This window comes from Pituophis catenifer, unplaced genomic scaffold, assembly GCF_029215685.1.
Source record: "Pituophis catenifer annectens isolate HBS135680 unplaced genomic scaffold, rPitCat1.0.hap2 SCAF_3, whole genome shotgun sequence".
NCBI classification, from domain to species: domain Eukaryota; kingdom Metazoa; phylum Chordata; class Lepidosauria; order Squamata; family Colubridae; genus Pituophis; species Pituophis catenifer.
In genome coordinates, this window is record NW_027256883.1 from 587226 (window position 1) to 603793 (window position 16568).

Here is a 16568-nt window from a genome sequence, read left to right on the forward strand (position 1 = left end):
AAATGAGTGACATGGTTGTTAAGAATGCTGCACGGGCATAAATGTGAGGATGGTCATAAGTGTGAGGACCAGTCAAAAGTGCGAGGACCTGTCACAAATGACTTTTTTCAGCCCTGAGTAGTCCCTATACATAGCCACGCCCACCCAGTCACATGACCTCCAAGCCACATCCACAAAATAAGCCACGCCCACAGAACCGGTAGTAAAAAAATTTAGAACCCACCCCTGGTTGGGGGTCACCACAACATGAGGAACTGTATTAAAGGGTCGCGGCATTAGGAAGGTTGAGAACCACTGATCTTGTCCAACTCCCTGCTCAAGCAGGAGACCCTAGACCAGTTCAGAGAGATGGCTGCCCAGGCTCTTCTTAAAAGCCTCCAATGACGGAGCACCCACCACTTCTGCAGGCAGGCTGCTCCACCGATTGTTCTCGTCAGGAAGTTTCTCCTTAGTTCCAGGTAGGATCTTTGATTGGTTTCCATCTGTTGCCTCTTTCTGCCTTCAGGTGCTTTGGAGAATAATTTGATCCCCCTCCTTTGTGGCAGCCCCCCAAATATTGGAAGGCTTTGTATCATGTCCCCCCAGTCCTTCTTTTCACTAGACTGGACATACCTAACTCCAGCAACTGTCCCTTAATCTTTGTTGCTCTTCTCTGCACCCTTTCCAGGTGAAGCATTCCAAGTGTGGTCTTACCATTTTCTTAAGTTTTCCAACAATTTCCAACAAAGCAGGGCCTCTTCCTGTGCTCATCTGTCAGTCATCATCACTTTTGGATGCAGCACATCATCATCACACAGTTTTTACAACTTTCATCACTGATTTTGGTATTTTTATTCATCAAGACAAGTGACATTAAGATTGGCCTCTTTGGCTGGCTGGCTTCCTTAGGGAACCACCAAAATGGCCTCTTCAGATGATGGTGATTCGGGGCTTAGGACTGGCTGTGTGGATGACCAGCGCGGAGATGCCACTCACAGAAGCCTTTCATATTTCATCAAGTATTGGGTCCCGGGGGTGGGGGAGGCGTGTGCACAACCAGAGGCCCTGGCAATCATGGCCTCACCTTCCTGAGGGCAAAAGAGGCCAGCCTGGCAGTTACCCCCTTGCAGAAACCAGTTACCCCTGGGCTCACCCTTTGGTTCCTTTGCCTGCCATGAGCAAAGGCTGCGTGTGCGTGTGTCACAGCCCAATCTCCACCCGCTTGGACTAAGCGATGCCACTCCTGGACTGCCTCTGGAGCCCCCCTGGAAGCTACCACCACTCACAACGTTGGCACTCCAGCATCAACAAGACCACGTGCCCCACAGGGCTGCCCATCAGCGTCTGAGGGCAACACAGTGCAGTCCGTGGCCTATAAACCCAGATGCCAGGAGAAACCGTTGCCGGCTTCCAACTTGGGGAATGCTGTTTCTTCCCCTGCAGGCCACATGGCTGTCCCTCATCTCCCCCTTTTCTAAAAGGGAATTCCTTAGAGGTGGGCATTTCCCACCAGGCACTTACAGTATTGGCCAATCCCAGCCAACAGCACTTACCAGGAGGTTTGCCTGACTTCCCTTGGTGCAATTGGACACCAAAAGACAGGGGCTCCTCCTTGCATCTCATGGCCAGGGAGGCCCTGGGGAAGCACAGGACCCCACCTCCTACCTGCTGGCCTTCCCTCGGAGGGAGTGGCAAGTGCCCCAGCTGCCACACAGCCCATCTGTCTACCCACCAAGACCCAGGCGACCTCCGTTAATCTCATGCCAACCCCCCGCTGGGAACATTGTCTTAGAGGGAGGGGGTCCCGCTTCTGCCCCCCACCTCTGCCTTGCAGTGTGTGATTCTGATGGGCGGAGGGGCAAGTGACCCCAAGGGAGGCCCTCTGCCCCTCCACCCGTCAGTCACACAGGGAGGGGCTGTTGGGCCAGAACACATGGGGGGGGAGGGAAGAGGCTCTAGTGCAGGAAGACCTGGGCCCGGTGGCAGCAGCCCTGAGCAGAAGAGCTTGGCACACCAGCCGGGTTTTCTGCGGGGACAGAAATGACTTCAGGGACTCCAATCAGATTCTAACTTTATTCGTGTGAAGCTGTGCTATGCATCTGCCCAGCCCCCTCTGCCCAGGGAGAGGCCTGGGTGGCATCCATCCATCCCACCATCCACCAGCCTGGAGGCAGGAAGGGGCTGCGAGCAAGTGGCGTCTGCAGCAGCTGAGAACAGTGAGCAAAGCAGGACCCCCCCTCTTTCTGGTCTTGAGCGCAAGGAGCAAATTAGTGGGCAGGGGGCAGCCCCACTAGCAGAAACAGCATTTAGGGGTCAGACTGGGAGCGAATCTCTACTTCAATACCCCCCCCCAAGGCACAGAAAGGAAGAAAGCTGGTCTCTGCTGCCCCCTTGTGGTGAGAAGTGAAACTGCCCTGCCACCTTCTCCAATCTTTCCATCCTGTCTTTCGGGCAAGATGCCCCCTGCTCAGTTGGTGCCCGTCCTCCCCTCCGCCCCACCTTCCTCGGCGGCTGGTTCAGGGACCATCAATCATCTCCTGCGACCGGCTGTAGTAGTAGAAACTGCCCCGTTCCCTGAGCAGCTGGGCCCGGTGCCCGGTCTCCTCAGGCCCTTTGGCCAAGCGTTGGGGGTGCTGTCCGAAGCCCCCTCCGCCTGGGCTCTGCAGGCAGAAGATGTCCTAGGGACAAGGGAAGAAGAGAGACCCCTCAAGAGGGTGGCTTCCGGGACAGAGCAGCAGGGCGGGGAGACGCTCAAGGACCCCTCACCCCAGGGTGCACTTCCACGGACATCTTTCCACCCAGGTTCATGGTCCGTCCGTTGTGCTGGATCAACAAGTTCAGGCCTGGGGATCCGGGATCGCCACCTGTCCGAAAGGGGAGAAGGGGCCATCCGGGGTGTGTCTGTGTGAGAGGAGATGCTGGACAAGCCTCATCCAGCCCTGCAGGGTGAGCCTTCCCTCTCCTCCCTTCCAGCTGCCCCTCTGGGCCCCCCAGGCCCACCGTGGCCTCCCCACCAAGTCCAACAGAGGCCGTATGGACAACTGGCGGAGATGTTCTGGGGCTGCCCCATTGAGCAGGGAAGGACACGTCACATCCCTTCCAACCCTGTAATTCTGAGTTCAGCCCACAACTGCGGCAACCCCCACCCCCCAGGACAGGCAGCAGAAGAGCCCCACTGGCACGCTGGGACCTCCCAAGCCAGCCAATGAGCCCCAGAAGCCCCCACCTTGCAGCCCATAAGGCTGGAAAGCCCGACGCTCGCTCAGCACGGACAGAACCATCTCCTCCCGGAACTGCAGCTCTCGCCGGACCCCGGACCCTCCCCGGAAGAGCCCAGCCCCCCCCGTGTCTGGTGCCAGCTGGAATGTTCGCAGGACCACTGGATACCTGGGGGGAGGAGAAAGAGAGCCGGGTCTGCCATCCGCTTCCAAACTCCTGCTGAACAGACGGAGGGTATGCACAGCCATCACACACACACACACACACACACACCCGCCGCTTGCCTTGGGGTGAGAACTCCGAGTTGGGTGATCAACAGGGGGGGAACGGCAGAGGTCTAGGAAAAGGAGCACCCGGAGTGAGCTGGCTTGTCAGGGCAGACCCCCCCCCATCCCCATATTCCTTGAAGCCCTGTGAGACAGGCCCATTGCTCAGGACCCGGTGCCAACAGCACCCCCTTCAGGTTCCGTCTGCACCCACCGCTTCTCCAGGATCTCCGGATCAGTGATGCGGGTGTTGGTCATGTGGGTGTGCACCCCGCTGCGGCCATGCCAGTGAGGCCCCGCCCCGGCCCCTCCGGCCACCGTCTCGTAGTAGCCAATGCGCTCGTTCCCAAATGTGACATTATTCATGCAGCCCTGGAGGACGGGGAAGGGGACGGAATGTGGGCTCTCCTGCCAACCGTAGAAGCCCTCCCCACATGGCGGGGCGGAGAGGGAAGGCCCCGCTTTGGGGCAAGGAGACACTTGGACTCAGAGATGGTAGAAGCGCTCCCAGGGGTCTCCCAAGGTGGCACAGCCACAAGCCGGGGCCTCTGGACATTCCCGCTCTCAGTCACAGAAGCAAAGAACTCCCTGACCCAGCTGGCATCTGGACGAGACCACCAATGCCCTGGCGGAGAAGCTGTGGGATCCCCACCCTGGCCTTTCTGCGCTCCCCTCACCTGTGAAGCGGCGCAGACTTCAAACGCCCGGAAAATGACATCCACCACCCTCTGGGAGGTCAGCACATTGCCCCCCACCACGCCAGCATCCAGGGAGGGGTGAAGGATGGATCTCTCAGGGACCACAATGCGCACGGGGGACAGGCAGCCCTGTGAGGAAGCAGCAGGGGACACGTCAGGCTCTCCTGATCTAGACAGTCGTCGTCGTCCCCCGACTTCTGCTGGCCACCCCCCACCGGCTCTTTCGAGGGCTGCCCCTCCCTCTGCACCTGGTTGAGGGGGATGTCCTCGCCCACCATGCAGCGCAAGCAGTAGATCAGGGCGGAGAGGGTGATGGCCCGGGGGGCGTTCCAGTTCCCATACACCTCCTGGCCGGTCCCAGTGAAGTCAAACACTGCAGTGCCCTGGGGGGAGGGGGCAGAGGTTCCATTAGCCTTCCCCCCTCCAAGTTCACTGCTGCTCTCAATCCTTCCCAGGTCGGGTCACCCCCAGGGCGCCCATGCAGCAGAGAAGGCAGCTGCAACCACTGCTAGCGCTGGACGGCAGTGGCCGCTCTGTTGCCCTTGTCCGTCCGTCCCCCCCAAGACACACACACACATATACGAAGGAAAAATCTCGGGGGCGGGGGGCTTCTGCTCAGCTCCTTCCTGCTCCTGCACTGAGTAGCTCAGGGTTCCCCAACCTTTCCGTCTTTGTGGACTGGCCCGGGGAGGGGTGGGGGGCGTGGGAGGAGAGAGATTGTTCTGCATGAGCAGCAGGCAAGCGTACCTGCCACTCTCGCACATGCGCTCCCCCTCTGCTCCCATGGATAGGGAAGTGTGTGCGTGCATGCGCTCTCGCCTGCCACTTCCACCGCCTGGTTCCAAACGGCTCAAGGCCCGGCTGTGGCCACAGCCCAAGGATTGGGGAGCAGGCAATCACGAAGACCCCTCAGAGCTCCAGGAGTCCGTAACATGCTCACCTCCTGTGGGTCCACGGTCACTCGGAGACAAATCGGGGTGCCATCGTCCATGAAGTCCTTGGCCTGCACCTGCAGGGGTCGGTCCACGTGTCCATGGCGTGTGGCAAACTTCCTCAGCATCGTTTGGACGGCGACCTCCGCATTAGCCTGAGGGCACAACCAGGGAAGAGCCGAGACGGCAGGGACTCTTGGGTGGCAGAACTCTCCCCACCCTGCCAGGGAGGGCACCCCAAGAGGGCCCACCACTGCCCCCACCCTTGGGGCCCCAGCAGTCTTCAGAGGAAGCACCCCGAAACTGCCCTCTCCAGTGTGGGGCAGGCCTGCCGCAAGGGAATAGTACAGTACTGGGACTCCCAACCCCCCCGCTCGCTTTCTTCTTGACCCACTGGTGCCGAGTGTGGGAGGCCTGTTTGAATGCACTGGGGCGCGTGAAGCAGAGGGGCGTCTTCTCCCCTTCCAGAAAGTAGTGGGAGACGTTGATCCCAACCACAGCAGATCATCCCCACCTTAAGAATGGAAGGGAGGGTCTCCAACTTCCTCTGGCCGTGTAATGGGGCAGACTTTCCACCGGTTCTTTGAAAGCCCCCGAGAGGGAGGCGAGTCCTGGGGTCAAGTCAGGAGTGGCGAGACCCTTCCTCACCTGAATGTGGCCCATGTATGCCTGCACCACGCCCAGCCCGTACTGCCCAATCAGCTCGTCCACCAACTGGATCCCCCGCTGATTGGCGGCCACCTGGGCACGCAGGTCCGACAGGTTGTCGTGGAGGTTGCGAGTGCCACTGCTGCCGGCCAAGTGGCCAGGGGCCAGCAGGGCTGCGGTGACGGCTGCAAGGGAAGAGGCTCCACAGTGGCATTTGGAGCGGTGGGCACAACCCCACCCCCACTGGAGAACCGAAGCCCCTCCCCAAAGACCAACCTTCCTCTTGGAAGATGCCCTCCATCACCAGCTTGAAGGAGATGAAGATGGCCCCCTCCTCCTGGAGGGAGTGGGAATGGGGGGGCATGGAGCCTGGGGTGATCCCCCCAATGTCAGCATGGTGGCCCCGGCTGGCCACAAAGAAGATTGGCTTGGGCTCCTTCTCCCAGAAGACCTGGAACGAGCAGCAGTCACTACGCAAGGGGGCTGGCAAGCAGAACTGGGGGGAGGGGGGAGCTGCAGGCCAGAGGCAAGTCCCCCCCCGCCCCACAAGCCCCTGAACTCTCCTCTTCTGCAGGAGAAGCCCAGGGTCCACCTCAAGGAAAGCTCTGTGTCCCCGGCTGCCCCTTGGACCCTCTGGAAGCGGGGGGGGAGGGGGAGCACTCACCGGGGTGATGACCGTCAGGTCAGGCAGGTGGCTGCCCCCAGCGCAGGGGTGGTTGCTCAGGATCACGTCCCCCTTGCGAAGGTCGGGGCCCAGGTGCTGGATCTGCAGGGGCAGAAGGGAAAATGGGGTGTGGGAGGAAAGCCTCCCTAGCAGCTGTGTGTCCCCCACAGAGGTCTGGGTGCAGCCCCTCACTCTGGAGGAGGCTCCCCTCACCCCACAGCCCCCCACCCACCCAGAGGCGGCTCCCTGGCAGCACCTACCTGGAATTGCACCGTCTCCTGCATGGCGCCTAGGTGGACGGGGATGTGGGGGGCGTTGGAGACTAGCCCCCCGTCCGGCCCAAAGAGGGCACAGGAGAAATCCAGCCGCTCCTTGATGTTGGTGGAGATGGCTGTGCGCTGCAAGACTCGGCCCATCTGCTCTGCTCGGGAAAAGAGGCGGCTGTTCTCTAGGGGCCCCCGGGGCCCATCCTGCCCATGGGGAGGGGGGGAGAGAGCTCCCGTCCCCCATGCTCACCTGCAATGCTCATGAAGCGGTGGGAGAAGATGGACAGCTGGACGGGGTCAAGCTCAGGCCCAATTGGACGGAAGGCCCCGGAGCCCACCACGATGCAGATGTCCCCCAGGGCCGTCACGGAGGCTGTGCAGCCGGGCTCCACCAGGATAGTGCTGCAGGAGCACCAAGGAGACCTTCAGTGGCTTCCTCTGGGTCACACAGCCCCCCCCCATATCTCCCCTCTGGGCACAGAGCATCATCGTCAGGGGACCCGGGAAGCTACAAGATGACGGTGGGAACAGCTGAGTTTTATCTACTGACCGAGTCCATAACTTCTTTTCTGCTCTGGCAAGAGTTGAAACCTGCCCACCCACCCTCCACCTGCAGCCCCTCCTCACCTGTTCTTATCCACCAAGATGCTGGGGCCAGGGATGGAGTGGCCATGGAAGAGGTTCTCCAACAGGTAGACAGGGGTGTCCTGATAGCCCCCCTCAAAATAACAGCGGGTCACCTGTAGGTGGGGAGGGGCTTATCACACAGATAGTGCAGCTCTGTTGGCCGCTTTTGCCCAACACCTAGCTCACCTTGCAGCGCCCCCCCCCCGCCACTGCACCCGACTGGCATCGTTTGGAAGCTGGTCTCTCAAACTGTCCCTCCCCCTGGGGGGCAGAATTTCTGGGAAGGGGAGGAACCAAGGAGAAGCCCCCCCCCCTCTTGAGGTCACTGGGCAGCTTCAAAGGCCGAGGAGCCCTGGGGTTTTGTTCCCTGGGTAGGACAGGGGAGAGGGTGCAGTCTCCAAGGAAGGGACCGGCAAGTGGCTTGATATCCACAGCAGAAAGCAAGCCAGGAAAACTAAAAGGCTAAAGGAACTGCTGGGCTGGCAGGGAGGGAAGGAGGGAGGGGCTCCTCAGACACCCCCCCCCAAGCCTTGAGTTTCCTCTGATGAAATAGGCCCAGGCAGAAGGACTAAGGGAGGCCCTTGGAGAGGAACTGGACGGCCCTGAACTCTGAGAGGTCCCTTCTTGGAGCCCCGTTCATCACTGTGGACGATGGGCCTCTGCCAGAGGACTGAAAAGAACAGAGGGGGAGGGCGGGGGAGGAAGACCTGATGCCAGGACCGGACAAAACACCCTTTGAGCCTTTGGAGAAGGGGCTGCTTGGCAGGAGCCAGCAGGGAGCTTCCAGGAAATGTTCCCCCGGTTACTCAAAGCATTTTAAGGGGGACGAGGTCCGCCTCCTTGCCTCAGAGCAAGTCTCCCTCGACTGCCCCACAACCCACAAGCCCCCTCAGGCAGCTCCTGCTGAGCCAGGTCACTCAAGGCAGGCAAGAGAAAAACACCAACCTCTGCCGATTAGGTTGGCAGCCCTGGCAAAGACTCAAAACACGAGGTGGCTGCAAGGAGCTGTGCCCAGAGACGCTCAAAGCTTTTCCCGCTGCAGGTGGGTTTGAACTGGGGGAACTGGCCCTCGCCACCCTTGCAATGCCACCTGGCCTGCCCATGCAGGGAGTGGCGCAGCACAAACCCACCTGCAGAGGGGCACTGAGGAGCTCCTGCCAGGTCCAGGGTGGAAGGAAAGCAGGGCAAAGCTACAGCAAAAGTCATCTAGAACATTTATGAATGACCATGAAGCGCTAGAGAACACGAGGATCAAGTTTGCGGGTGATGCAGGGATGGGGGAGGGGAGGGAGGTGAACTGGGAGGCTTTGGACAAAGTGGAAGAAGAGGCAGAAGCCAGCAAAACCAACTTCAAGAGGGGAAAATGCAAAGTCCTTCCTTTGGACTGGAAAACATCAAAGGCACCAGGGGCGGGAGGGGGACACAGAAGTTGGCAAAATGCTGCGTCTCACTTATTTCGGCCATGTCATGCGGAAGAATTCATGGGAGAAAGCGATTATGTGAGAAGAGTTTGGGGTAAAAGGGAACCAGGCTGCCAAAGACGACCGACGGTGGCCGGACTCCATCAAAGCTGAGACCCAGCCACAGCGGAGAAGAAACTCAAAGAAGGTCAGAAGACGTGGAGAGACTGCCTGGCCCAGAGAATGGCCAAGAGTCGGACTCGACTGATGGGATAACATCACCACCATCAGTTGGCAACCTCAGAGCCAAGAAAGACCCCTCCCCATCTCAATCTGCAAACGGAAGGTGAGCCAAAACTGCCACACTGCTGCCGAAAGAGCAGAGGTGATGCTCGAAGGCCCCGAGATGGAGAGCAGCCACTGTTCCTCTGCCGCAGCGAGAAGCCTTCATCCAGGGGCCGAGGAGGCGCTGGCCCACGAGCTCAGGGCAGAGGGTCGGAGGGGCCGCCGGGGCAGAGATGGCCAGGCCCTTTCCAGAAGCCAGGAGGAGAAACGGGGTGGGAGAGGATTTCGGCCGGACATCAGCAAGATCTTCCTAACTGTGAGAGTCCCAGTTTAGCATGAGAGGTGAGGGTCTCCCCCTGCCAGAGTTTTTCCAATGGCGGCTGGATTAGATGATCTCTCGAGTCCCTCCAAAAACACTTCCATCCCACCATTTTTTGCATTGTTGGAAAATTTCCACTCTTCTCCTTTGTGCCCAGGGATCACCCAGTGGAAAAGAAACAGCAATAGGACCAAGAGAGGGAAGAGGCTGGGGGGAGGGGGGGTTGCCTCTGGGAGGCCCCTGAAGGAGCGCTGCTGCCCCTCCCATCTGGGATTCTGCAGCGGGGAGGCAAGAGGGAGGCAGGCACGCCAAAGGCCGCATTCACACAGCAGCCCCCTTGGCTCAGTTGGGCTTTAACCTTTGTTCCTTGGAACTGTTTGGATTGGGAGACCCTGCCTGGATGGTTTCTGCTTCATAGCATCGTGCAAATTGGGAAATAAAACGCTGTAAGCAGCACAAATCACGTTGGGCCAATGCCAGTCCCAGGTGTGGCTTCCCAGGAGAAGTCCGGCATTCACAGGAGACGTTCAGCCTACGCCTTCAGGGAAGGCCCCCAGGTGGACTGCAAGGGCCCAGAGGGCCAAAGCGAAAAGGCAACTGCAGTTCGGCTAGGGAAGCCCGGCCTGGAGCCAAGGGGGGAGTCGTACCATTTCCAGGTTGGGGGGCTCTTCGCAGACCGGCTGAGGCTCTTCCTGGCCCATCCCAGAGCAGGCCGTGCCCCTCACCCGCACATCGTCCACCAGAATGGCGCGCTCGGGGATGGTGAAGCCGAATTCCTGCCGATACCTGGGCGGGGGGCAGGGTCAGCATCAAGGCTTGTTCTAGCTCCCCAGAGGGACGGGTGTGTGGAGTGATTATGCCACTGACCTATTGGCAAAGGCTGTGCCAAAGTCTCCGCGGCTACAGGTGCCGGCTTGAGCCGGGTAGCCCTTGGCCGAGCACATGAGGGCGCAGTCTGTCCGCTGGTAGCGCAGGTGCAAGAAGGCCTCAGTGGTGATCTGGGACCTGCGGGCAGGGGTTAGTTGACCTCTTCCGCCCTGGACACCAAAGCCGCCGCCCCGGCCCCTCTCTGCCCCGGGGACCCACCTGGCGAAGCCCTGGGCCTCCAAGGCCTGCACACACGTCTTCTCCAGGGCAGCCATCCGCAGGTCCAGCTGGGTGAAGGAGGCTGGCTCGTAGGCCAGTGAGCACGGCTCCTGGGCCTCGTGAACGATGTCTGCCAGGGCCATCCCGTAGGCCGACAAGACCCCACTGTGCCTGTGGGGGGGGAGGGGAGACACTGCAGAGCAACAGGCCCCCACTGGGCTGCCGGCAAAAGCCCCTCCCCTCTTTTGACCAGTGCATCCCCTCCACCCTACTTGGGAGGGCAAAGCTAACCAAGAGCCCTTTCCCTGGGCCAGGGGCCACCACTGTGTGCAGGCAGAAGAGGCCTGCTTGGGACAGCCTCTTCCCTCACCAGCAACCTACTTGTGGATGAAGACCGTGCTCATGCCCAGTGCCCGGGCGATGGCACAGGCGTGCTGGCCCCCAGCTCCTCCGAAGCAGGCCAGGACGTGGCGGGAGGTGTCATGGCCCCGGGCCTAATGAGAGGAAGGAACAGCACAATTGAGGGCAGGCCCCACTCCGGCGTGGAGGGATCGGAGGGCAGGGCCAGGCTCAGCCACCCCCCAGCGCCTGGCCCGCTTGTGTGCCACTTTCCATTTGTTCCCAGCGCTCTTCAGCCCCTCTGTGGCTTCCAGGGCGGAGGGCCGCTGCTCAAAGTCACAATCTCTGTCTGCAGCCCTCTGCGCCCCGGCGTGAGGGGCTCCGTGGAGTCCAGCAGGGGCCTTTCTCGGGCACCCAGAGCAAGGACAGGGCAGAGGAGGAGCCGGTACCTGCGTCAGCGCCCGAATGGGCCTGCACATGGCTTCGTTGGCCACCAGGATGAAGCCCATGGCCACCTCCTCAACACTCAGGTCAGACCGGGCTTCCCCAGAGGCCTTCACCTCAGCCGTCAGAGCCTGGAAGGCCTGCAGGGAGGCCTTGTGCGAGAGCGGCTGCTTCTCGTCAGGCCCAAAAATGTGAGGGAAGTGGCTGGGCAGGAGGCGGCCCAGGCACAGGTTGGCGTCCGTCACAGTCAGCGGCCCCCCTGCGGGAGAGAAAGATGGGTGCCCATCACCGATCTGCTGCCCAGCCCCCCTCGCCCCCCACATCCAGAACAACGCATGTGGCTCCCTCACCCTTCCTGTAGCAGGCGGGGCCGGGGAATGCCCCTGCGGACTCAGGCCCCACCACGAAGAGCCCGGACCTGTCAGGGGGAAAGCAGGAGGGGGGAATTCAGAACAGCAGCTGGCATCAAGCAGCCTCCCCCCTCCCAACTCAGAGGCCTTTAAGCGGGCCAAAAGGCAGCTGGTGCCCAGTTCCTGCTCACAGGGCCTGAGCCTGCCCTTCATCCCGCCCCACTCAAAGAAAGATGGAGGATGAATCGTCCACAGCTCAAGAGCCTCCCTGTGGCCGGAGGGGGGACCTGAAACAGGACGCTCACCTGAAGAAGAGGCGAGAGCCCCCTCCGGCAGCCACCGTGTTGATGTCCAGCTGTGGCACCTGTATGCTGATGCCGGCAGTGGTGGCCTCAAAGACATGCTCGTACTCTCCGGCGTAGCGGCTCACGTCGGTGGAGGTCCCTGCAAGAGGATCTGGTGAGCCTCCCTCTCTCCCTCCCCCTGCTCCGCACAGGCCATGGAGCCCCTCCACTCCCGCCACTCACCACCCATGTCGAAGCCGATGACCGGATGCCCTTCCACTCGGTGGTAGCTAGTGACTGCATAGCCCACAACTCCGCCAGCAGGGCCTGAGAGGATGGCCCGAGATCCACTGAAAGCCTCCATCGGAGTCAGGCCACCGTCTGAACGCATGAATGCAACCGGCACACCCTGTGGGGAGGGGGAGGGGCAAGGCCGGAAGGAGAAAGGAGCGGAGGGTTGGGCAAGGGCCTCACCAGATCCCTGTGCCTTTCCAAAGCCCTTTGGGGTCCAGTGTACTAAGAGCCTAAGGCCCCCAAGGAAACGTCTCCCCCCGAGGCCCTCCTCTGCCTTGAAGGCCGGTGGACCCTCTCTGCCCCCCAGGGCAAGTGGGACCCTTCCTCCCTGGACCGAGAGGAGGTGCATAAGTCTGAGCCATGAGCAACCAGCAGAGCAGCCGGATTCCGCCCCAAGCCTTTATGGGCTACTCAGAAGGAGAGCCAGAGAGGGGCTTCCCACCCGGCTGCTAGGCCAGAGGCCAGAGCGGAGGCCAAAACAGGCCAGTGGGAGACGCTTCCCATGCAGCGCACGTTAGTTCACAAGGCTCAGTCGCTATGCTTGAGCAACATGCAGAAACAAGCCAACTTCTGCCTTAACACAACAACCCAGGTTGCACAAAATGACTGTAGAAGCGCGAGCGGAGCCTGGGTCGCCAGGGCAGACCGCAATCCCTGGAGGCCCATACAAGCCAATGCCCCCCTCCCCCAGCCCCCCTTCTCCTCCTCCTCCTCACCTGGAGCTGCGAAGCAAAGCCATCCCGGAAGCTCTGCAGATAGCGGAGGATGCAGGGGGTCAGGTAGGTGTCTATGCAGGCCGTGTAGCCACGGGGCACCATGCGCACCATGGGCATCACCTCAGAGGACAGCGAGATCTGCTGGAAGCCCAGCTCCCGGGCCAGGGCGCCCACCTGCTGCTCATGGCTGGGCCACCTGTAGAGACACCCAAGGCCTCCAATCTCCAGGTCCCGCTCTGGGCCAGCTGGCATGGACTGCAGGGGGAAAGGTGCCCCCTTCCAGGTGGTGTGCTCAGGAGTCAGCCCCACCCACTGAAGGGATATCCGGACTCCCCCAGCCCCTCCCCTCCAGCCACCGGCAGCCTTTTCACGTAGAAGCCAGTGCCCAGCAGAAAACTCATAAACCCGTCCAAAGTCACCTACTGCCTAGTTTGTGCCAAGCTCATTGATGCCCACCTGCTAAACGCAGCCCTTGGCACCCGAAGGTTGCCCCTCCCAGCTTCCTTCTCTCTCGGCTACCAGCAGCCCAGATGTACTGCCTGTCTTTCCACATCTGTCTGCCATGGCACCAAGGCACTCCTTCCACGCCTGTCTGCCCTGCAGGGTCAAGGCGCCCCCTCCTCATGCAAGGAACTCACAGGTAGGAGTGCAGCAGGACCACGGCCAGACTGCGGATGCCCCGTGCCAGCAGCGCCTCCAGGTCCGCTCGCAGGGTAAGGAGGTCCACAGGCTGCTTCACCACCACCGCCTCCCCGGTCAAGCCTGGGGGGGGAAGGGCCCACATCTGCACTCCAGAGGCTGCATTCAGCTCTTCCCCTCCCCCGCAGCCCCACCCCACCCCAGGGCCTGGCTGCTGCTCCCACCTGTCACATGCTGCCCGGAATCAAAGAGCCGGCAGCCGTCCTGATGGAGCACCAGGCGCTCGTCCACCTCCACCACTGCCTCGTACAGGACCTCCGGCATTCGGACCTCCTGGGAGGGAGAGGGCTTCAGGCTGAGTCTGTCTGCGTGGGGGGCAGTACAGACAGGGAAAGCAAGAGAGACCCCGTGCCAGGAGAAGGGCCAGGCTGGCTCTCCAGCTCCAAGAGCCCCCTTTGAGAGTGCCTTACTGGGGTGGTTGACCGGGCCGCATCCCTTCGGCCGCAGATGGAGCAGACCCAAAGGAGGCCCAAGCCCATCTGGGGTGGAGGTGGTGCCTGCAGCTGTTCAGCCGCAGCCATTGCCTGAGTCCAGAAAGAGGAGGTCCCTTTGGGGGCCCCAACTCTTAGCAAGTGGGGTGGCTAAAACAGGCCAGCCAGGGAATTAGAGTGCCCAGGGCCTCAGAACAGGAAGGCGCCCCTAGACTGTGAGGCCTGGAAGACCAGGGACGAGGGGGCAGGCAGGAGGGCTGGCCCAGCACAGGAGGATGGCACTCACAGTCTGTCATCCACCCCCCCCCAGCCTCATTGGCCCAAGAAGCCCCAGGTGAATGCAGAGGGGTTGGTGTGGGAGCAGAGATGCTTATGCCGCCCCCTTGCCCCTAGGCACACAAGGGGGGGGGGGCACTTCCAGCCAACCAGTTCCCTCCACTCACTTGGCCATCCCTGCCAATCCCAGGGGTAGCTGGGTAACCCTCCCTCCCTGCTGCTGGGGGAAGGGGGCACCAGCTGGCACCTTCTCCCAGGCAAGACACAGCAGAGCTGGGTGTGTGTGTGTGTGTGTGTGTGTGTGTGTGTGTCTGTGTGAGAGAGAGAGAGAGAGAGAGAGAGAGAGAGAGAGAGAGAGAATCCCCTTTGCAGCTGAGTGCACTGACCAGGTCAAAGATGCGGGGCCTCGCCTGGTTGCCGATGTAGAGCAGGTCCCGGAAGCCCTTGGTGATCAGCAGGGCAAAGCGCTCGCCCTTCCGCTCCAGGAGGGCATTGGTGGCCACGGTGGTGCCCATCCGGATCCACTCGATGCAGGCGGTCTTGAGGGGCTGGTCTTTGGGGAAGGGGGCCCCGCACTCCTGTCGGAGGGAAGGTTGGACCTCTGCTGGCCGCTTCCTCTGGAACCTCCCCTCCCCCAAACACCGGGGAGGCAAAGCTCCCAGGATCGGGCCCTCCATCCCGGGGGGGGGGGGAGTGTCATGTGCAGCCCTCGGCCTTCCCGGCAGGTCTGGCGCGCAGCAGCAGGAGGCGACCCACTCGGGCCTCCGCCCTCCACCCGCCGGGAAGCAGGGACTGCTGCGACGGGTGCGGGCCCGCCCGCAGGCAGCGGCAGGGGAGCGCTCTGACCTCTTGCAGGATGCGGCGGATGCCCTCGGTGGGCGCGTCGCGGTAGTTGGCCGGGTCCTCGGAGAGCAGCTTCATCACGCGGACCTTCCCGTCGGGGCAGCGGGCGAAGACGTCGGTGAAGGTGCCGCCGCGGTCGATGGCGAACTGGAACTTGTCCGGCAGCGGGGCAGCCATGGCGAAGGGGGCGAGCGGGGCGCTGGAAGAGCCGCGCGCTCCTCCCCGCCGGCTTCACGGAAGGCAGAGCGGGCGGGCGGACGACGACGACTCCCGCAGCTGCCGCTTCCCTCCGCCCCGGCCGGGGCCCCGTCGGAGACAGCGCGGCCCCAAGGACTTCCCAGCGGGCGGGCGGGCGGGGCGTCCTGCGCGCGCGGAGAAGCGAGGGGCGGCGCTTGCGGGGCCCCTCCCGTCGGGGCGCGGGGCAGGCCGGGAAGCGCCGGGCGGGCATGGCGGGGCTGGAGCTGCTGTCGGAGCAGGGCTACCGCCTGGACGGGCGGCGCGCCGGCGAGCTCCGGCAGATCCGCGCCCGCATGGGCGTCTTCGCGCAGGCCGACGGCTCCGCCTACCTGGAGCAGGGCAACACCAAGGCGCTGGCCGTCGTCTACGGGCCCCACGAGGTAGGCGGGGGGGGAGGCGTCCGCCCGGGGCCGCCGAGCCGAGCCGAGCCGAGCCGGGGGGCTAAGCGCCTGTCTCTCCCGCAGATGCGCGGCTCCCGGAGCAAGGCGCTGCCGGACCAGGCGCTGGTCAACTGCCAGTTCAGCATGGCCACCTTCAGCACGGGCGAGCGCAAGCGGCGGCCCCACGGCGACCGCAAGGCCAGCGAGATGACGCTGCACCTGAAGCAGACCTTCGAGGCCGCCATCCTCACGCGCCTCTTCCCGCGCTCCCAGATCGACATCTACGTGCAGGTGGGGCGCCGGGGCGGCGGGGGGCGGGCGGGCGAGGGGCGCGCCGGGCGGGGCCTGACGGGGCGCTGACCGCCGCTCGGCCGCCTTCAGATCTTGCAGGCGGACGGCGGCAACTACTGCGCCTCGGTGAACGCCGCCACCCTGGCCGTGATCGACGCCGGGATCCCGCTGCGCGACTACGTGTGCGCCAGTTCGGCGGGCTTCGTGGACGAGAGCGCGCTGGCCGACCTGAACTACGTGGAGGAGGCGGCCGGGGGCCCCCAGCTGGCGCTGGCGCTGCTGCCCAAGGCCGAGCAGATCGCCCTGCTGGAGATGAACGGCCGGCTGCACGAGGACCACCTGGAGCGCATCGCCGAGGCCGCCCGCAAGGCCTGCCTGGACGTCCACGCCGTGCTGGAGCAGGTGGTGCGCGAGCACCTGCGCGAAGGGGCCGCCCTGGCCGGGAACTGAGCGCGGCCGCCGCCGCCGCCTTCGCTCTCGGACTGCTTTGGATCTCCCCCTCCCCCCCTCCCCTTCCAATAAACCTCTTGGAACGACCCAGCGCCCGGGCAGTTCTTGCAGTGCGGCGGGGGGAGGGGGGCAAGAGGGCTTCGGG

General features: G+C 62.6%; 2 protein-coding genes across 2 annotated transcripts; one reads left to right on the forward strand and one right to left on the reverse strand.

The window, feature by feature from the left end:
* Positions 1–867: 867 nt before the first annotated feature.
* OPLAH (5-oxoprolinase, ATP-hydrolysing) lies at positions 868–15528 on the reverse strand. Its single transcript, XM_070940175.1, is given in 27 exon segments — positions 868–2657; positions 2746–2843; positions 3206–3366; positions 3679–3836; positions 4142–4291; positions 4411–4545; positions 5103–5249; positions 5743–5927; positions 6019–6193; positions 6407–6508; positions 6667–6827; positions 6923–7074; positions 7300–7412; positions 9951–10089; positions 10171–10308; positions 10390–10560; positions 10771–10883; positions 11178–11431; positions 11523–11590; positions 11828–11966; positions 12050–12215; positions 12817–13012; positions 13455–13578; positions 13680–13788; positions 14609–14800; positions 15069–15257; positions 15259–15528. Coding segments are annotated over 27 exon segments (4152 nt in total). The 5' UTR covers positions 15514–15528; the 3' UTR covers positions 868–2495.
* On the forward strand, positions 15491–16501 carry EXOSC4 (exosome component 4). The gene is made up of 3 exons (XM_070940216.1): positions 15491–15682; positions 15767–15973; positions 16064–16501. Exons 1-3 carry the CDS (start codon positions 15512–15514, stop codon positions 16421–16423), a joined length of 738 nt encoding a protein of 245 aa, XP_070796317.1. The 5' UTR covers positions 15491–15511; the 3' UTR covers positions 16424–16501.
* The last annotated feature ends 67 nt before the right edge of the window (positions 16502–16568 follow it).